This window comes from Podarcis filfolensis, assembly GCF_964270895.1.
Source record: "Podarcis filfolensis genome assembly, chromosome: 3".
NCBI classification, from domain to species: domain Eukaryota; kingdom Metazoa; phylum Chordata; class Lepidosauria; order Squamata; family Lacertidae; genus Podarcis; species Podarcis filfolensis.
In genome coordinates this window covers 49,278,220-49,301,134 of record NC_139606.1, presented here as the reverse complement: position 1 = coordinate 49,301,134, position 22,915 = coordinate 49,278,220, and the positions used below count along the sequence as shown (strand labels likewise).

The 22,915-nt window shown below is 39.9% G+C and overlaps 1 protein-coding gene across 1 annotated transcript in view; it reads left to right on the top strand.

The window, feature by feature from the left end:
- Positions 1–215: 215 nt before the first annotated feature.
- The window catches only part of LOC310760242 (uncharacterized protein), a 425,476-nt gene continuing 402,776 nt past the window's right edge, over positions 216–22,915 (top strand). Inside the window, exon 1 of the mRNA XM_083608448.1 lies at positions 216–1,574. Within this exon, the coding sequence (XP_083464574.1) occupies positions 807–1,538 (732 nt within the window). The 5' untranslated portion in view covers positions 216–806 and the 3' untranslated portion in view covers positions 1,539–1,574. The remainder of the gene's footprint in view (positions 1,575–22,915) is intronic.

Sequence of the window (22,915 nt, the reverse complement as noted above, 5' to 3'; positions counted from 1 at the left end):
ACGCTTGTGTGGAGCATTTTAGAAGAAGTTGGTGGGGGTACAATGCCATGTCGAATGATTGTTTTGATTGGAAATGATTATTTTAATGACAAGAAGTATTCAGGTCCGATAGTTCTGGGTGATTATGTCGAAAAGGGATCAGTTTGAAGTCATAAAACCTCGAAATCTTCCATAAATTGGTGTGGCAAAGCATAAAGTTGGGGGATCAAAACTAAGTTAATCCTGATCTTCAATCAGCACGTCGTCCTGTAGCTCATTGTGATGAAATTCCAGTGCCTATCTTTGGAGAACTTCCTGACATTAGTGACGAAGATGCCTCCAGTGTTGAAGGACATGAAGAAGAAGAAGTGGTTCTTGAAGATGATGCTCCACATCAATTTTCCCAAAAGGAGTTGAATGATCTAGTTCACGACCTCAGCTTGTCAAAGGACTCTGCCAAACTGTTGGCATCCAGATTGAAGGAAAAAAACCTCCTCTCTGACAGTGCTCACATCAGCTTCTTCCGCAACAGGCATCAAGAGTACCTCCGTTTTTTCTCGGAAGAGAAGGACTTGGTGTACTGTGCAGATATTGCACAGCTTCTGCTCAAGCTTGGAGTGCCACAATACGAACCCAAAGATTGGAGACTGTTCATTGACAGCAGCAAGCGATCACTGAAATGTGTTCTGCTACACAACGGCAACCAGTTTGCCTCTATACCCCTGGCTCACTCGAGTACACTGAAGGAGAACTATGAAGCGGTGAAGTATGTGCTGGAGAAAATTGGTTATGATCATCATAAGTGGTTTATTTGTGTTGACCTGAAGATGGTGAACTTTTTGTTGGGACAACAGTCTGGCTTCACCAAGTACCCATGTTTTCGGTGCATGTGGGATAGTAGGGACTGTGCTCAGCATTACACGAAGAAGGACTGGCCTGTGTGGGAGGAATTGGTGCCTTGCAAAGAAAGGAACGTCATCAACGACCCTCTGGTGGACAGAGACAGAATACTCTTCCCACCGCTGCACATCAAGCTCGGCTTAATCAAGCAGTTCACCAAGGCTCTGGACAAGGATGGTGACTGCTTGTGCCAGGCTTTTCCAGGATTGATCATGGAGAAGTTGAAAGCTGACATCTTTGATGGTCCTCAGATCTGTCAGCTCATCAGAGATCCAGAGTTCGGAAACTCAATGAACGAAGTGGAACTGGAAGCGTGGAAGGCATTTGTTCTGGTAGTGAAGAACTTTCTTGGCAACAATAAGGCCAGAAACTACGCAGAACTTGTCAACAACATGCTGACTGCTTTCAGAAACCTGGGCTGCAACATGAGCGTCAAGATGCACTACCTATTTTCACATATGGACCGGTTTCCTGAGAACCTGGGTTCAATGAGTGACGAGCAGGGGGAGAGATTCCATCAGGACATGAAAGAGATGGAGACCAGGTATCAGGGTCGCTGGGACGCAGTCATGATGGCTGACTACTGTTGGACTCTGAAGAGAGACCTCCCTGCTGCTGAGCATTCCTGGAGTTCCAAGAAACGGAAGTTCAAGCCCTGAAGTTTGAAAAATGGTGAAGCAACATGCAATTTACATGTACTTACCTTTATCAATGCCCACCATTCAGTTTACAGTAAACCTGACCTGATGGAGAGAAATGGATGCCATTTCCTGATTCAGCAGTGCAAAAATACCCTAAATCAGTTGTAGAAATCTAGACAACATTCAAAAAGTAAAAAATTGTTGCCCAGTGTTATTTTAAAAATTCTCCCTTGAAAACATTTGCGTCAGATATCTCCATCTGATCTCTGTAAGTTAGAACATTCTTAAAATATCTTTAAAAATAGTATTTTTATTTTATTTTTGCATTTCCAAGTACTTATATTCAAAATGTGAATTTGAATCTTGAGTCTAAAAATAAAATACCAAGTGGTAACATTTCAGTAAATTTTCTGAGTTTTATGGATGTTAACTGCAGCCTTACTCACATCTTCAGCAGTTCCATGTCTTTGAAACCTATGTTAAAATGCAGCAGTAGATCACAAAGGAAAGCCAAGTTGATATTGCTCTAGCCTACAGAACCACAGAACCCAAATTAGCATGAGAAAGCAACTCTGTCCAAAAAGAAGGAGATTCCTATAAGTGTTCCTTGAGAGCTTCCCTATCCTCTCTTCCAGCCTTCAGTTGGGTGCACAACAATCACACCCAGCTATTGCATGTAACAATAGGTTTTCTTTCACCGCAAGAACACATATGGATAATACATCTTCCCCTACAGGTTCCTGGAGCAGAGGTTCCCATGTGGAGCTGGAATATCTGCTCACGGAATCCATATATGACCCCAGATAGATCATGTCCATATATGCTGTATGAAATTACAGAGAATGTTTCCACCTGGTGGTACATCCCAACTTTTGATTTGCATGCTCAGTGTATTGTTTTGCTTGGATCCTGAGGCATGGCAGTGGGAGGGCAGAAGGTGTCTGCACCTCCTTTTTGCATGGACGTCCCCTTAAAAAGTCATTTCTGAGGACTGCTGCCTGCCAGTGAAGAAGATACTGATCAATATGGGCCAGTGTATAAGGCTCTCAATCTAAGGCACCTTTCTATTTTCCTGCGTTAGAAGCAATTTTGCTTTGTAATTAAAAAAAAACCTGGACCAAAGCAAACTTTTCAATGTATACTTACAGTGTACCTGTTATCTTTTAGGCCAGTCTTCCTTCCATCATACAATCATTCAGTCCAACAGAATACCCTTTTGACATAGCAAATGATATTTTGATACTAAACACTGCATTCATTCAATTTCAAAATCTTTGTTAGCAGCTCAAGAAGGATCCCTGCTGTGTTTTGGAGAGAGAGAGTGAGAGAATAAGAATAAACATAATAGTAAATAATCATAGGTGAACAAATTTCTTTAGGGTAATTAAAATGTAAGACCATCACATGGTTTAACCAGACTGTGGATAACCTCTGTGAAGTGAATTGAGCTACTCAAATTACTTCTTTGATTTTTCATTACAAATGCCCTTGCTCATTGTTCAGTGTACCCAAGTTGTTAAATTGTCCCTAGAAGCAGGAATATGCTTTTCTTAGGCTAATGAGAGAATAATTTCTAAAACATTGTTATTTTGTGAAGAAGAATGAAAGATGAGGGCACCCTTTTAACTAGCCCTGAAAGGAAAAAAGTAAGGATGACCTTCAGTGACTATTTACTATAAGAATACTAGGAATACAGGAAATTGAAATGCAAAGACATTCAGTGGCATGCTCCATGCCATAAATTATGGCACACAGCATTAGGTTTTGCATGTGTTGCTATGCACAATATATGCATACCCCTTAACTCTTCCAATTCAAGTGGGACATCCTGTTTTTGGGCGCTGTTCTCTATTGTGAGTCACCTGGCTCCTGGGAGATCGCAGCCCCAAAAAATGTACATTTGGGAAACCATGCTTTCGCTCATGTCACATGACTCACATGGAACCGCAGCCCCGAAAGACGTGTACAGTGGTACCTCGGGTTAAGTACTTAATTCATTCCGGAGGTCCGTACTTAACCTGAAACTGTTCTTAACCTGAAGCACCACCTTAGCTAATGGGGCCTCCTGCTGCTGCCGCGCCGCCGGAGCACAATTTCTGTTCTCATCCTGAAGCAAAGTTCTTAACCCAAGGTACTATTTCTGGGTTAACGGAGTCTGTAACCTGAAGCGTATGTAACCTGAGGTACCACTGTATACTGGTTTTCCTCCAGGCCATATTGGAGACTGAGTCTGCTTTGGGATATTTTCAGCAGATGGATTGTGTGCACGCTACACTTTTGAAGCAGAATTAAAGCACATTCTTTCCTTCAAGGAATTCTGGACACTGTAATTTACTCACCACAAGGTTACAATTCCCTTAGAATGCCTAGAATTCTTTAAGGGAGGAAATGGGCCTTGGCTGTGCTTTAAAGGTATAGTGTGTGTACAGCCCAGGCCTGAAGATTGTTTGCTTGTTAAAATTAGGCAACCCTACTACTTTCCTGCAGATGAGTGATGTTTCCAAGAAAGACAGCACCAATCACCTGTTTTGCTGCTCTTATTCTTTTTGAGGGAGGGGGAATGGAAAAACCTGGATTAGGGACTTTCACCTCACATTTCCCTCTAGCATAGAGTGATAGTTGAGGTACCTTGAGGTAAATACCATGACATAATTATTCATTTGCTTAGAATAAAACTCTACCCTCCAACTAGTTGCCAGCTGCAAACACTGACAATGTTCCTCTAATTCTTCTGTTCGCCTGCTGTAGAGAAAAACAGCAAAGAGCCTTGCGACATCGTGAGGGCTAGCAAATTTATTACAGTATAAGCTTTGGTGGACTGGAGTGCACTTCATCATAAATGTTATCCTCAGCTGGAAAGTGTGCTCGTGTATGCACTTAACATACAGAATTTATGTAAGATTCCCAGGTTCAGTTCACCTGGTGAGGGGGAGCCTAAGCAATAGTCTCCCAGAGGCAACATTACTGCTGCTTACTGGGGTGGGGCTGAGGGAGGTGGTGGCAAGGTTGGAGCTGTACAGTCACACCAGTGTGGTCAATCTGGTGCTTTCACCAGTGTGTCTCCATAGTCCCAACCCTGCTTTGCTGCTTCCCCTCCCAGTAAGCAACTTCAGTGCTGCTGCCTGGAGGTTATTGCTGCAAATCAGCCCCACCAAGCAACCCTGAAAATTCCCCATATATTTGCAAGAAATCAAACCACATAACTGTTTATTTACTTTTGCAGCATTTAGAAAACAGTTGCGACATGGTTTTGCTACAAGCACATACCTTGAAAAGCAGGTGGCAAACATGTTTGAGGCCATACATCAAAAAGATTCTATAACCTGAATTGACCAAGAACATAAGAAGCATTAAAATCCAATGCATGTGTAAGGACATATTACATAGTTCAGAAACAATATTTACTAATTACCCATGAGCACAAAGTGCACTATTTATTTCACTTACTTTAAGGCTTTTTATTTTTGCATCACACACACACACACACACACACACACACACACACACGAGTCATTTCTGACACAAATGAAGAGAAAATGAGGGGGATGGGGGACCCTATAATTAATCTTGAAGCAGGAATGAATTCCCCTAATGTATGGGGCACTAATTTCTCTCCATGAGGCAAAATGAGGATCAGAGTTTATGTGTGTACACATAATCCTGAGAAGTCTCAAAAGGGAATAGTAAAAGATGGTTTTAGAACTTCTTCTATGACAGCATTTCATAATAGAGTATTCATAATAAAAGGAAGATGTAAATATGCATAATTTGAAACAAAGCCTAGAGGAAATTACAAATACAAGAGACTCTAGTCAAAATATTGGCAGTGAAAGAGGCTTGCAATTTTGCATATCAAACAATCATGTTTGCTGAGAATTACAAAATGTAAAAAAAAGCAGAGACATCACCTTGCCAACAAAGGTCCGTATAGTTAAAGCTATGGTTTTCCCAGTAGTGATGTATGGAAGTAAGAGCTGGACCATCAAGGAGGCTGATCGCCGAAGAATTGATGCTTTTGAATTATGGTGCTGGAGGAGACTCTTGAGAGTCCCATGGACTGCAAGAAGATCAAACCTATCCATTCTTAAGGAAATCAGCCCTGAGTGCTCACTGGAAGGACAGATCGTGATGTTGAGGCTCCAATACTTTGGCCACCTCATGAGAAGAGAAGACTCCCTTGAAAAGACCCTGATGTTGGGAAAGATGGAGGGCACAAGGAGAAGGGGACAACAGAGGGCGAAATGGTTGGACAGTGTTCTCGAAGCTACAAACATGAGCCTGACCAAACTGAGGGAGGCAGTGGAAGACAGGAGTGCCTGGTGTGCTCTGGTCCATGGGGTCACAAAGAGTCGGACACGACTAAATGACTAAACAACAACAACAAAAAATGTACAGGACATGTTAATAAGACAAAGGAATTCTGTAAGTGGATAAAGTAAAATCAGAGTGCAACTCTGATTTTAAAATTCATTATAGGACATACATCCCAACACTCCTCCCATCTCAAGGCAGTAGTCTAATTTGCTACTCATATTATAGATATAATAAGTTTATTCACTTTTAAGTTGAGTTATGCTGGCTTTTCTATACTGCAGAAAAGCAGATGTCAGAAAACCAGTAAATGGATATGAATATGATATTTAGGGGCAGGAATATCAAAACAGGAGATAATTGTGATTTTATAGACCAGTATGCTTGCACAATTGGGCTTACTCTGTACAGTGCTAAGGTGGATATTCTACATAGGGTCAAGAAGAATAGAGAATTTTCTGAATATGCTGAGCTTTTCTGTTCATATTTCCCCCCTGATTCCTGCATTACTTCTTGATCTCAACAAGCAAGTTTCTTTTGCATAGCATTTTTCCTGCCCACTCCACCTTCTGCCCTGACTAGGGATGGAGAAGTAATGTCACTCAGTACACCTTTAAACAGAATGTATCAAATTCACATTTTCCCCCTGAGGCAATATGTGAACCGAAACACAGCTATTCTCCAAAATACGTGCTTATTCAAATTTTGTGTTGTACTGCTCCAACCAAATAATTTCTATACCAGTGCATCAATTAGGAGGAAGTGTGTACAAAAATCAAGATATTACTTAAAATATCATATGAAAATTTATTATATTAGGGGAAATTGCTTGCAGAAATATGTACAGTAACCAAAACTGCATATAAAATGTGTTTATTAGGGGAAATTCACACTAAATTGCTGATGAATTTTCATAAAAAGTTTTTGTTTTTACTTAAAAAGAAACAATTAATTGCTGTGAAATGTTGATAACCAAATTTAACACTGGGAAAAGGAGAAACTGAGGAAAGCAAAATTGACAGATCCTTCCATCCCTAGCCCTGACTGGCACAAGCTCTGGGGCTGTAGATCTGGCACTGCTAGAACTTCTCCATCAAGCCCTGAGGCTGCCATTCAGGGGCTAAGATAATAATACCATAATAATGGTATTGCCCTTATGTGGATTTTGGACATTTTCTTATGAGCCAACACATTCCCCTTACCTTTGCAAAAAGAAAGAAGAAAGAAAAAGATCATCATTTTTCTGCCACACAAATGGTGTTCCATGTGCAACAGCACCCATGAAATTCACCTTCTTCATACCTCTCAGATGGCAAAAATTAACCAGAACCATGTCTTTAAATGCAGCAGGTTTTTTAGTGTCCACCAGTATAGCTCAAGTTCAAGATGCCTGACATTTAGTAGCACAGCTTCTTACAGCTTGGCTCAACAGTTTGGGGTTGTGAATCGTCTGCTTTTCTCCACACGAAAGAATGAAAAATCCAGTGTCGTAGCAATTTCCCTTAAAGAGCCAGTCAATTCAGAAAGAATGAGATGGAAACCTCTCTTTGGGGAGCACTAACATTTGTTTCCTATATATTATTTACATACAGTGCCCCAGAGGAAGGTTGCTATCGAAACATAGATTTTGCTACATTTACATGTAGCAATAAATTTCTACTCTTAAGTAACAGTTTGGGGCCTTCCGGAAATTCTTTAACAGCTCAAGGAAGATTTTCTCTATGCGCTCCACCTGTACAGTGAGAAAAACCAGAAAGCTTGGCTTCAGCAGGAGGAATCTCAGGTATGATGTTAAATTGGTCAGCATGGTGGAGTGGGAACATGGAGCCACCTTCTCAACACAGGCATTGCTGCCACACACTGGGACAGCGTGGAGGTAGGTCTGGGAACAGTGACGTCAGGAATGTGCAAGTGCGCTAGCAGAACCAATCCAGTGCTTCTACCAGCACACGCATACTCAGCCCTGACCATGCCAACCCCCTTACCTCCGCAGTGTCTCATGTACATCCCAACAATGCCATTGTTGGGTTGTTGGCTCCATGCTACTGCAACAGCACACCAGCAACTGCTGGAGCAGTGGTGAAACATGCTGTACCTATTAAATTTTGGGCAAGGGCTGGCATCAGTATTGTTGGGCATCCTGGGTCTGGAAGGGCCTGCTAATTATGCCTGTCCTGATTGCACAAAGCCACTGAGGTAGTGTTGCTGTAGTTTGCACCTAAAATGGAAGCCTGACCCAGCCAACCAGTGTTATTAAGAAATACAGCTGCCTCTACTGCCAGGTCATTCCATTCATAGAGGGCAGGATCACCAGAAGGCATTTTGTCCAGGATTCCTTCAAACCTGGAGCCATCCCTGTCTTTTGTAGGAGCAAATTTTGTAAAGAGTGTTTTCTGAGATACAGGACAGCAGAATTTCAAAAGTACCAACATTAAACACAGCCAGTGCTGGGTAACATAAGCTATCTAGGTATGTGTATAAAGTGGTGGCTTATGTCCTAGTCTTTAAGAATCCCATCACACCAGTTGTAAACCAAAATTCCAGCTCTCTTTTCTCAGTCACACACACACGCTTCAGAAAATATCAGGACAATTGCTGGAGGTGGCAGGGTGGTGGAGGGAATCTTCCAATATAAAATGTTGTTGATTAATTGGAAGATGCCATGCTCCAAAGCATATTAAATTAATTGGTTTCATATGTAAGCTAGTCAGCTTATGATAAGGAATGATTAACAGGCAGAGAGTTGCCAACATGAGCTCAGTTGTAATCAGTAGCAGGGCCAGCTCAACCCATAGATAGTTTAGGCTGCTGCTACTTTTCCAGCTACTCTGGAAAATTGTCTGCAGAAAGGAACAACAATCACAGTTCAAATTGTTGGGACAGTGAAATCTAAAATGTAGTGGCAATGAAAATCATCATCATCGTCAATATCAAATGTGCAAAGCGTATTCTATTTCTGGAAAATGCTAGCAATATGCATATCCTAGGCAGAATTGTAAATCCAAAATATGCAAAAACACTTATCTTAGAAAAATGCACACATTATCTTTGTTAAAATCACAAACATGCAGAAATGGAGTGAATTGCACTTAAGACTGGGGATGGGGGGAATGAGAAACTGTCAGAAACAAAATATTTGTTCACCTCTACTGACAGTCCTTCAAAGAGAATAGTAGATCACAAGGCTGTCCTAGGCACACCATAATATGTGTGATAGCTCAGAGAAAGTAAGCCACATGTCTATGATCTTGTTGAGGCTCTTTTTTCCCTAAAACTTAATCAGGGGGGTGACTTCGCACTTCTGTGGTCACTGCAACTTACAAGGAGGGTGATGTGGCAGCAGGGCTGTCGCAATGCAAGGGCACTGGAAGGAATGCAGTGGCATCCTTGCTCTGCCATATAGCTACTGCTCACAAGCCTTGTGTTGCATATTGTTTGGAGACCAGCACTGAAAGGTAGAATCCTCCATGTTCCATCTTCAAAGTGCCGTTATATCAAGATGAATGAAAGTGCATTTTTATGTTATGTCTAATATGACTAATAGGCCACAAAAAGCGTTAAAAGAATATACTGTATTGTACAAGAAAAAAACAATAATTCCAGTGCCATATTAGCAGGATAAGCATGCTTGCCTTCACATGTTCTTGCTGTGATATTTCTACAGGGAGGTCATAGATGTCAGGAAACTAATTAGTGAGAGGCTATTACAGGTTACTGCAAAAATAGCATTAGTTTAATCTCCCGTAAATGTTCAATGTGCAGTTGCAGATTTCACTGAGCAGCGTAAAAAAAATAATATAGCAAGTGATTGAAAGGAAGGCTTGTCTTCCAGCTCTGCCTGTCTAGTGTTTTGAGCTAATTGCCATGATGATCATAAACATTATTAGTCATATTGTTCCTATTGTATCACTTTTCATAGCACTAATATATTTAGAGATTAATGCAAAAGTAGATACATTTTAAATTGTGAAAGACACCCATTCATCATGGGTGATTTCACCTAAATATACCAGAAGCTGAAGTTAACAATGTAACCATGTCATTGGAGATTTATTATCCAAGCTTGCAAATTGCTAGATGGTTCCTCTCGTTTCAAAAGATTAAGGCTATTAAATACCTACCAGGAAGGTTAAAGGTTTGATCAGATTGGATGAACCCAGAGAAGCAATTTTAAAAGGGTGCTAATTCCCATAATTGAAGAAAGCCGATGGAAATATTTTTCCCCCACCAACATCTTAAATATACAATACCTTGACATCTTATGAGAAATTGGGTCACCTCCTAACTTGATTAAAAATAGGACCAAAGGAATTACACAGATTTGGGGACTGTTGTTATTGTCAATCACAATTTCAATATGTTCAGCAGGAAATTATCCCTTACACTGGTGAAGGTCTGATGCTTTCAATGGGGTTATACTAGTGTAGTTTGAACTAGCCCTTTGTGGGGGGAGATGTGCACTATCTACAAAACATTTCTTTTTGAAGGACATTTCAAAAGCATTAAAGAGTTTTACACATATCCTTCAACTCTCTCATCCTTCAAACGCCAGTTAATTTTAATTAGATGTGGCTTTCTCATTAATTTTACCTTTTTGATTAAAGGGGGCATGATGCACTCTTCTGCAAATGCTGAGGAGCATCAGATGTCCCATTTAGGGGTTAGAATGAAAGAAAGAAGGAAAGACAATTCTCAAGGTACAAGAATCTGGAAAAAAAAAAACCCCTAACATGTTGAGAAACCTGGAGTATGAATTGCAGCCTCTGGACCTGGGGTCAAAAAGGATACTGTCTGGTAGAGTAGGAAGTACTTCTTTATTGGCACTTCTTCCCAGTGATATATAGAAACATCTTGAAACAAGAAGTGTATATATTCCATATGCCGGGCACAGACAATGAGTTCTCATTGTGACACACAGCAGCATTTTGCATGGCTATTACTAACAAAAGCGTTGACCTGTCAGCTTTGCTGAGAGTTGATTTGTTTACATAGCGCTCATGTTTCGTGTCAGTTTTCATCCTGCCTTTTCATTTCACTAAAGAAATGGATGGAATAAGTTGCCTTCTGCATTCTGAACCAAAATTTATTCTGGTTTTTGATAGCGTAAACATTCCAAGGAATGTAAAGAACAGATGTATGTGGAATAAACGAAAGCATCTTTTAATCTACGATGCAATTAACACTGGCAAAGGATTACTGGCTAAGGTACTGATTCTCTTCATCAATATGAGGAAAGAATATTCATGAGACATCTTGAGCCTGTAAGCATACAGGTGGAGTAGCAATGGCTGCAGCACTGGAATGCAAACATGTACTTGATGGGGTGGGGGTGGGGGTTATAGAAAATGTGCTAGAGAAATAAAGCAAATGGTCAACTACTGGTGTTCCTGGTAGATTCATTGGGAATATTCTAGAGATGTGCTTTGGCTCTGTGTGTGGATTGAATAATGAGAAGAATGTAGGGTATTTAGGAGTCTCCCCTTCCCATAGCCAAAATGTCAGTAGCCCCTTTCTGAGTTGGATTGAGTAACAAAGCCACAGAACACTTTCTTGGTCTATTTAGATCTTTTCTGCACTGATACCATTCTATATTTTCCTAAATGATATCTCGGTGTTTCTCGAGGTACATGAGCGTTGCAAGACATGAAGCTCTCAAAAATATTGCCTGCAGAGCAATGAGGAACTCTGGATTGATTTTCCTAAAGCACAGCAGCAGATTTTTTTGTTGTTGTTAAAAGCTTCATTACTTTGACTTAAACAAACAAACAAACCCAGATCTCTTCCAAAATCAACAGACAATATTTTGGACAGCCTTGTACTGTAAGATCTATTGGAAGCTTGTAAGTCTTATCAGAGGACATAAACACTGGAAAAGAAAGTTGCAGAGTTAAAAGAAATGTACAAGAAATATACACACTGCTTGGCCACTTTTCGATAATTTTAAGGTAAAAAAGAGAGCAAGAGACAAACTTGTGCTATCCTACCTCATAATTGATTATGGAGGAAAGTGAATTCCTTTTATTTCCCCCATGAGAAACACCTGAACCTATTTATTTGCAATTTGACAGTCCTAATCCATTCTGAGGGGCTCCTGTGTCTATAAATTTCATTACTTTGGCCAAAAGGGGGGGGTAGATTCCTCATTATAGTGAATGGGGAACACAGAGCTTCATTTTATACAGAGAGGCTCAGAACCCAGAACTCATATTGGAGCGGGAACAAAGAACAGCAGATTTTTTAAAAAAAACATACACACACACAAGGTAAATCTGGGGCCAGGGCACTCCTACTGAACTGTTCAATATATATGCACCTTTGATGTTTCACAGAATGAAAAATATATACTGAAGTACTGTAGTTATGTGGAAGTAACATCATGTCTGAAGCTTCCTCTGTGAAAAACATGGAAAAGTTGCTTAAATAATTATTTGATCAGTCTTTTGAGTAGAAATCAAGTAATCACAGTTCTGTAATTTATTCTTCTCTTCAGAGTATGCAAACTCAAAGCTATATGGAAACCATGTTACCTAAGTTTTATTCAGTTTGTCATTCAAGGTCAGAATCTGGAAATAAGAAATCTTACTTTATTTTCAGTGGGTGATACCCTGATAAGTCTTAGAGTACAACCACTGAAATCACTGGGCTTAAGTTGAGTATGACTAGCATTGGATATTGTGGATAACCAGCCTCATATAACCAACATGCTTAATTCTAATTAATGCATGAATGGGTTGACACCACAGAATAAGATGTCCTGCCAGGCATAGCTAGGTCAGTCCCCATCACCTTGTGAGGAAGATAATAAAGGTCATTGTTCACCTTCAGTCTGAGAAGCTCAGTAAAGAGGTCTGAGCTGATTAAGCTCCAACCTCTTTTTTACAAGCCATTCTTTTGTTCCTACACCAACAATTTAGGAACTTTCACCACTGTAACTTAGCCAGGTTTTACTGCCTGTGTTTTCTGACTGCTCTACAAAAAAGCACATGAATCTGACCTTTGGAGAGTTTGTAAGTAAACCATTTTTAACTTACGAAATGTGTGGTCTTTTTCTGTGCTAGTGGAAAGAGGGGAACTTTGGAAGGAAATCACAAGGGCATATTTTAAAGGTCAAACAGCCTTTATTTCCAAACTTAACTTTGTCACATATTTTGTTATTTTAAATCTCTGTTGCGGGTTCTCTCATGAAAGAGTTCTTGGCCCAAACTTTGATCTTGGCATTTAAAAATTCTCCTTTTATACCTTTTTTTTTTTTTACTTGCAGTCAACAGATATCACCTAGTTACATTTGGCTGGGCCTGAAGGGAGGTGCAATACTTAACATCTAGAGGGTTCCTGGTTGAGGAAGTGATCTAAGGGATAAAAGGAAGTAAAAAATTCTCTGTATGTGCATTAGAGAGACAGACAGACAGACAGAGATATGGAAGTCACTCTCTCAAAATACATAACACACAGCTAAAGATCTGCTGTGTTGTTGCTTTTTTAAGATTTATGTGATACAGATTCCCCCCTCCCCCATGCCTACAAATAGATGCCTTTTTCAAGGGAAGCCTAGAAAATTTTGATGGACTTATAGGTGGGCTTTTAAAAACAGCACTGTGGGGCAATGATAGGAATATAAAAATCATGTGAAATGATATGTATTTATGGAAGAGGCTTTCTTTTTGTTACTTTCTTTTTGTAACAGAAAACAAGTGTTCGCATGGTGAAAAACGTCTCTCCCCATGAAAAGTTACTGCATTTTAGTATCTGTTTGTTTGTTTGTTTGTTTACTTGAACATTTATTACTTGTGTTCTCTGTGGAAAGGTGATACTTGGTATGGCATACAGATTAAAACAAATACTCTGAAACAACGTAATAGAAAAATAAATAAATAAATGGGCATAATGAAAGACACTAAAACTGAATTAAAGTAAATACAGCAAATAAAAGAAGAATGTGAGAGAAAATGAACATTTCTGCCTACTTTGGCCTTGCCCACAATTGCAATAGCCCTGAGCACTTTCCTCCAGGGGAATGTGTTCCTTATATACACTATTTCTTAAAACATTACCCTTCCCGTTTTTACTGTGCTGCTCTGTAACTCATACCTGGGAGGTGGTGAAGTGCAACATTCTGCATTAACCACAGTTATTAAGCCTTTTCAAAGGCAAACACCACATGGAAAAAAGAATGGCAGTGTTCAAAATGGGTGTGGCTCACTGGAGCTAAATCCCTATCTGCATGTGTGGCCACAGCTGCCTCACCAACCTAAACTGGGGCTGCTTCTACCTGATAACTAAGAGGGAACCCAATATCCAGTATGAAGGATCTGCCCCTGCAGGCTGCAATCCTTGTTCTTTGGTGAGCAGAAGGCATAGGATCTCTTCTGGGCCATGCAAAGCCTTGGTCCTCCCAGTTTTTGTTTGGCATTTGACTAACCATTCATACTTCTGCCTTGTCCTGACTGAGATTCAGTGTGTTATTCCCCATCCAACCAATAGCTGTACTCTTACATCCACTGAGGGAATCAGCCACTGCTTCTGGATTGGAAAAACATCAGTGCTGATTACATTCCATTTTCTGCTGCAAAATGTTCTCTGGCAGATGTTGCACACCTCTGTTAAAAAGCAACAAGGACAAGATGATACCCCACAGGTCATTTTTAGGGCATTCAGCTCCATCCTTGGCCATCAACCTGCTTACAATTCTTTTCTTTTTACATATTTTCTTTTTTGGTGAAGCTTTCTGAAGTTAGAGACTGCTTTGTATAGCCACCAAATCTATCACAGAAGTATAAAATTAAACTATGCATGAATAATAGAGGCATCCCTTTCTAGGGGAAAACGTTTTCCTGTGACTTTGTGTTAAATGCTGTACTATATATGATACAACAGATACAAGATGGATCATGTTGCTAAGAAGTGTCAAATATTAAGAGAACCTTTTGTCTTTCTAAGCGTTTTTCCTATCTCAATGGACCCATCAAAATGTCAGAAAAAAGCCAAATGTGAAGCAGTTTTTCAGGATACAGCACTGAATAAGATCTCCTTGATCATAAAGCTGTACAAGCAATGGTTCATATTTTTGGCACTTGTCTGTACATTTTGATTGTCCAGACAGAAACAATTTGCATTTCCATCAGAATGTGTAGTATTTCTTTAGCAGCTCAAGCAATAGAAAGTATCCCCATGGTAACCTGCAGAAGGCCACTTGTTAAAGTCATATTCACAGTGGTAGGACGACCTTCAGTGCTGCAGTTTTTCATATGCACATTGATCTGTGCTATGAAAAACCTAAGTTTAAAGACCCACAGTGTTCTTGGTTGTAGTTTTCTTTTTTTTTAAGGGGCACTTGATACATTTATGAAAGGTTTTTTGATCCTCAATCTGATGTCTTTAGAGGTCTTACCTTCTCCTTGACATTGTCTAGATGTGTTTTCATTAAAGAATTAAAAAAAATGGACATAACATTTGACCAGTTAGGGTGCACTTCATATGGTCTTTTGAGAGACACTGTGGGCAATGGTTAGAATTTGAGACTAAGACTGGAGAGATCCAGGTTCAAACCCTCATTCAGACTGGACCACTTTGCTATCTCCTAGCACATCTACTCCACAAGGTTGCGATGGCATACAGTGGGTGGAAGAGGGAGGAAATAATGAACACAACCTTGGGCTTGAAGGAGGAAAGGCAGGATAGCAGCGGCATAATGTCACAAACCTTTTGCATGTGACCAGTAGTCACTGACTGCAATGTGTACCACCATCTCCAGCTGTCAAGATCATCTTGGACCCAGTTAAGTATTAGGCTGGACCACAGCTTTAACTTGCACTTTATACGGGTGAAAATGATTGTTCTGTCCATATTTTGATCCAGCAGAGAAGAAGAAGAGTTTGGATTTGATATCCCGCTTTATCACTACCCAAAGGAGTCTCAAAGCGGCTAACAACCTCCTTTCCCTTCCTCCCCCACAACAAACACTCTGTGAGGTGAGTGGGGCTGAGAGACTTCAAAGAAGTGTGACTGGCCCAAGGTCACCCAGCAGCTGCATGTGGAGGAGCGGGGAATCGAACCCAGTTCACCAGATTACGAGTCCACCGTTCTGAACCACTACACCACACTGGAATCGTGTTAGCAGAGGAACTATGTAGGAAGTAATACTGCAGGGGGAGAGGATATCGGGGGGGGGGAGGCCTCCTTTCTTCTGATGATGGAAGTGGAACTCTGCTCAGGGGATAGTCCTTCTGGTGGCAGCAAAGTTTAGATGCAGATGTTTTTGTGCATGGTGCATGTTTGTGTCATCTATTCCTGGGCCTCAGTCCACAACAACATAGGAAGTGACCTTATATCAAATCAGGCCATTGGTTCATCTAGCTCAGCATTGTCTACACTGACCAGCAATGTCTGCTTTGAGTTACAGTCATTCCCAGTCCTACCTGGAGCTGCTGGACATTGAACCTGGGACCTGCATTCAAAGCAGACACTATGCCACTGAGCCCTTTGCAAAAGCTGTATTAATGATACTGTATTATGGAGCATATTTCAGGTTCAAAGTAGTAGACAATTGCATTTCTTCTTTTTATCTCACTCAAGAATGTTGTGTGTATTAAGAGTTAAGCCAGAACGTGTTAGATTTTTACTTTTATAGAATGAATCTAGAGTCTAGAACATTTGGAAACAAGTTATTGCTTTTCAATTTAAAGCTCACCTCACTGATAACAGGTTTCGGTGAATTCTACCTGGATCCTCAGTCTTTCATACTGCTGAAACTGCAGTGGTTAAAATTGGTAGCAATCAACCCTACCTCTCACTTTTAGATTATTGTTAGCCATAATTGCATTTGATTTTGGCTCTCCCAGTGGCATTAATCTCTGCTGACCCTAAGTCCTTCAAGCTACCTTGTGTAATTTCCTGTCAACCTCTCTCACACTGTTCTCTATTTCAAAAGTTTCGGTTCCAGCAGATCAACCAGTTGCTTGCAATGGAGCTTGAGTCTGAATGGTTTCCACAAAGCCCCAAATAATTCATAATGCCTTAAAGATACATAACAGACATGTGATCACACTGCTACCAGATTTTTCTTTAAATGGTATTTGGATTACTGTATTGCTTTCAATATAGCAGCGATACAGAATTTGTGGCTTTGCAGATGCTGTTTAATTCTAACTCTTGCCAGTCTCATTTAGTGTGGCCAGTGAACAAGGATGATGTGAGTTGTGGTTTGCATCACAATTTGGCAACAGAACCTGAAGTAGGCTGGTCATGATTTCCTTTCTTAATTTAGAAATTGTTGTAACAAGTCTTTTCCTCTCTGCCATTCTTGCCTGCCAGTTGGAAACTACAAATAGAAAATAATTTCTCTAATAGGAATCAAAGTCTAGTCAACTCCCATGCGATGCTTCTTTTGCATTTCAATCCAGCGTAAAACTCTTAATAAATAAATATTTGTTTGCTTGTTTGTTTGTTTGAATTTATATGCCACTTGATGGTAAAAAGCCTCAAAGCTAATGTGCTAATACAGGAAATTGAAAATGAGCCATCATTTATATAACAAAGCTCATCCCACATCATAGCTCAGTTACGCATACCCACAGAAATGAGAATTTCTACTGATATATTTCCACAAATCCTTAAATCTGTCCTGGGGGTTCTCCCAAACCAGTGCTGCAGATTTTATTTGGATGGGGCCCATAGGGAAACGAAAGGGAGAAGTTCTGTTGTGCAAGCGAACTTCCTTATACAATTGGGATCACTTTGTTAGGTAAAACCCTCTATTAGAAAACTGATGATTTTCTATTATCATTAATAGGTGAATCATTCTATAATTAAAATTCAGTGAAAAGGCAATAAACAGAGTAAATTGTGTGCTGGTGGGCTAGTCTCTACATAGGTTCTTTTTATTTTCTGTATCAGCAAAGAATTTGGAAGTAATGAATTTTTTAATTATAGTTTGTAGACAGTACAGACTCAACAATGTTCCTCTTTTGCAATCGCAATTTCCCTCCCTCCTACCTGAACTAGTTAAATCCTTGAACATGCAAGGCCTATTCTTTGGGAGAATTCTCAAATGGCATTGCAAAATGCATTGTTAAAAAAAGAGCCAGCAAAGAAAGCCCCTGTCCACAACACAGGATATAGGATCAACAGTCTGTGTCTGGATAAAACGCATTTGCCATGATAAAATTTCTCCTGGGACCTTATTACTTTTTGTGCAGGAATAGCAGCCCTCCATCCAGAGTTAAAAAAAGTACTGTCCAGCTAATCAATATGGATTCTGATAAATCCAAAGAAATATGGGAATAAGAAGAAATTCAATGTAACAAGCACCTGAAAAGTGCTGGACTATTTCAGACATTCCCTTTCGTTGCTTTGTATTAAATACTGATGTCCTGAACTCAGAGAAGATCTCTCTTTAGTTGGGGCTCATAGTCATACTACAGGGTTACTTTGGAAATATAAGAGAATTTCAGTATAAAAAAAGAATAAAGAATAATTGCATTGCCTGGAAAAACAAACATTTAGGGTTGGTTCCTTTGCCTGAATTGTAGCAAGTTATTAATGTTAAGATGGCTTCACATTTTCTTATAGCAGGGAGCAGAATCTTCAGCCCCTGCAGATACTGTTGGATTTCATCACCCTCTGACAGCATGGCTAAGGATCAGGGATGATGGGAGTTGAAGTCAAACAACACCTGGAGGGCCACAGATTGTGGGATGCTGATCACAGATGTTGGTGGCAGGCTAATCTAGCTGTTGTGGTTTGCACATTAAACTTCAAACTTTAAAATACGTCGGGAGATGCCATGGCATCAAGAGTTCAAAAAGAGCACTAGACATCTTCTGTCAGGCTGAACACTTTGAAATGAAGTGAGTAAACCTGCAATTGCATATGGGTGCTCTAATCTTTGTGGGCTGCACAAATTGTGTGCACAGCATGTGCAGAAGGTTTACAAAGCTGCCATACACCAGCTTGCTGTGGCCACATATTGTGGGTGTGCATCTGTGTGTGAGAGAGCAAGAGATGGGGAAGAAGAATATTATGGCCACACCCACACTTTTAAAGCCTATGGGTTGTGTCCAATAATTCTGGGAACTGTACTTTGTTAATTGTGCTGGAATTTGTAGCTTGGCGAGAGATAAACTACGCTTTCCAGGATTATTTGGGGGAAGTTGTGTATTAAATGTGCATTAAAGGTGTGGTGTGGTGTGGATGTGACCAAGAATGGAATGGAAAGAACAGGGGAAAAACAGGGCTGTTACCAATATCTTCTCCTTTGACATCCATACAATGAAAACAAAATGAAGTAAAATGCTGGCAAGCCTTCAGAGGAAGTGAATTCCATTACTGCTGAAGTGGTTTAAATTCCAGTCTGGGTTGCCTTTCATCAAGTCACCAAACAGTAAAGTGTCAGGTTGTTGCAATATTGGTGATGAGGCTGAAACAGATCTAGGGCGCTAGACCTATTGAACACATGGTGAGTGGTGTGGGGAAAAGCATAGTAATAAGCCTGCATTTCTACCGTACTCACAAAATCCTTTTATTGTGTTTTGGAATGCAAATATGAAATGGTTTTCCTTTGTGTACTGAGTGATTTAATCTTCTTTTTGTATCCCAAATATTCAGAGAGAGCTTCAAATAGCATTGAGGGGGGAATGGGAGGGGGGAACATTCTTCAACAGGATCCCTGAAGTGGAATTATGTGTTAGCAGCAGGCGGCTGACTTTTTTAAAGAAGAAGAAGAAAAAAAAGGTCTAATGATGGCAGCAAGAGCAAGTCATCAGAAGATAATTGTCTCCATTTCAGAATGTTGATCTAAAAGTTGTCTCTCTTTTAAGGAAGATTTTACAAGCTATTAGATTGCAAGTTACCAAAATAATGGAAATGCAGATGTAGAGCTGCAGAATATTTACTGTGTACCATAAAATACCTATATGTTTCTTTATGTGCAGTGCAATAAAATAAGGATTATATAAAGGGGGGAAATGGAAATTATAAAGACTATTGCTAAGGCAATGAAAATTATAAATATAGCTCTCATTGGATCCTCATGAAGGCTAAAATTTATACATTTATTCCAAAATATAAGAGACTTTGCACTTAAAATTAATTTTATCTCCCTAATGAAAAAGAATAATCCTGGCTTGTTCCTAGAATTTAACATGCTCAATATTTTTTTAAGAGCCTCACTAATATAGACTCTAATATTGAAATTTTCTATTTTGATCAGATGTTTTTTGTTTGTACTGTGATATACTTTTCTAGAGCATCATTCTACCACAGATGCATGAATGTGAGTGTAATACCTTAGAAATTTTTTTTGATAACAACTCTTTTGTTCACTCAGGGACATATGTACATAAAAACATGGGCTGTAGCTTCATTTTCAATCTACACTGCAGTTCTTGTCTCTGCACTGCAGTTCTTTGTTTGCTGTAGTCTCTTTGAACTTGTGGAAGAATTTTATATATACTGTAGAACTGATATTTCCATAAGTCGGGTCAGGGGTGAGAGAGGTCCTACAATATGATAGATGAAAGGGAAACAATTTCCCCCAAACAATAATGCATTTTGCAGTACACCATTTAAGTGATAGCACTATGGCTTTGTTTTGCAACACATACAGAAAAGCCACGTTTCAGGCACCTCAGAATGACCTCAGAAAAGTTACAGGTTTCAGGGCTAACCCACCTTTTTGGTCAGTGAGCACATTGGGAATTTTGAAAAAGTGCAGTATGCCCCAGTCACTAAGTGGCTTCCAGTAGATGGGTGGATGCAGTTTAGAAGATGCTGAGACACTGCAAACAGGAACTGAACAGGAAGAGCAGTCACTTGTGTATTGTGGATTTTTAAGAGGATATTTACCTTTTCCATTCCACCTTTAGTTGCAGACATGGGATTTTTACGTGTCACATGTCTGTTTACATTCCAGCACAGTTTGCTGGCGTAAGCGGAACTTCCGCTGTTTTGCTTTTGTTTTGACTCTCTCTCTGAGAAGATGGCAAGGAGAGATGACATGTTTTTTTGTCTTGATTTATGTTTAATAAATCCATAGTTTATAGTACGTATTCACAGCCTCAGCCTCTTCTGTTTGTGCGGTTTACACTGCTACGTATAGTGTGCTCAATTCTGGGAGGCTTGAGTCACTGATTTATGTTGGAGCCAGAGGTCGATGGATCTTCGCAAGGGCACGGCTGAGAAGGAGACAATCCAGCTGGGGGCTAGCCAGCTGGCCTTTCGACCCCAGGATGACAACAAGGAGATATTGAAGGGCACACCCATTTCTGTAGGAGCCACGTTGGCGATCCCCTGGCTTTGAAGCATCATATGTTTCTGCTGTGTTCTCCAACCTACTCTCCTTCACAAACTAATAAATATATCCTCCCCTAACTTCACAATGTGGAAAACCCATCCTTTCTATACATTACTACAGCGGTTCCCAATTTTTCTCCACGGACCACTTGAAAATTGCAGAAGGTTTTAGCAGACCACGTAATGATTATTCTTCCTTTTGTAGCAATTGCAATGCGTTGTATTAGAAGCTGAATGATTTTGCTGCTATCATCACATCTTTTGTTTCTTATGTGGTATTTTCCCATATTGTGATTTGAAATAAAAGAAGAAATACAGATACAATTAAAAAAATAATATAAATATTTAGTGCCAGAATGACACATGAAACTTGAGGACCACAGTCTGAGAACCCCTGCATTACTATAGGCATATATCTCTGCCTGCAACACAGAAGAACCTGCTCCGGAGTGACTGCTAATACAGATATTTAATGTTTTCACCAGAAGAAAGTAAAGCTACCTTGTAGCCATTGTGTTCTTCCTAATTCAATTAAAGGATGCTAGTTGTTCACTGAGTAGACACCAAATTCAAATGTGCATCACTCTGTTGTGTTACAATTGTCCAGGGTTCCCTGGTGAGTTTTGTGAACCATATGGAATGTATTCAGATTCACTGTTCAAGCCAAAAAGGTCATGAAATTGCTGTCATGCTTAAACTATCCATATGAATAACTATGTAAAAAGTGAATTAACTCAAATGATTTGCTTGAAAGCCTCAAGGAGTCTTTATAATTACTGAGAACTTTTCAATTATTTTCACCTTCACATTTTGCCCCATGCCACAATGCACAATATTCTAGTGCCTTTCCAAAGTCTGCTTCTCGTTCTTGTTCTCTTCCATCTTCTTACATACTTTCTAATGTCAAAGAGACAAATTCTTATTCTCAAAAATGGATTGTTGTTGTTATTACAGTTCATTAACCATCTTCTAAGCTACCATTTCAAGGCAATTTACACATAAGATAATTAAAAAGTTAAAAACACAAAAACAGCAAATACACTTAAAACAAGATTAAAACCCTACTAGGTGGACACTCGTGGTAAAGACCCATTTATCTGTATGGGAAACTTGAGAGAACAGAAATGTATTCAACTGTTTGCAGAAACTCCAGATATTTGGGACCTGTTGTATCTTGACATGAATGCTATTCAGTGGAACAGGGGCAACTGCAATAAAAGCCCTGCTCCAAGTTACTGCGGATGGTTCTGAAATCTCTGGAAGCTGAAAGACAAATATTCCCACAGACTATTACAACCCACTGGGTATATAAGGTGGCCTATCAAGCAACATGGTCCTGAGGGACTTACATGTTAGTATCAACACCTTGAACTTGGCAGCCAGTGTAAATATCACAAGCAAGTTTGAGCTGAACGTGGCACAAGAGTTTGAGAAACTCTTGGGTGCAACAGCTGGACATGAACCCAGCATTTATGGAGATCCATTTTGCCATTGCACCCATAACAAATAACTATCTGTAGCAGAATGAGATACAATTGTTCAATTCAAGGCCAATCCTACTATTAGGCTGATGTCTCAGGTAGTAAACACTGCTGGTAGGACTTCCTGAGTCTCCAAGTGGCTTGGCCTCCTCCCATATTATGCTATACTTGAGCCCAGCACAGAATAGTGTCCTATTGCCAATGTTGAAATAAGCTTCAACAGGCAGTCCAGTCAGATTAGGTATGTGAAATTGTGGAATGGGGGAAGCCAACTTGTCTTTTGACTTAGAAAGTAAAATATTTTGTAAGAAGGAT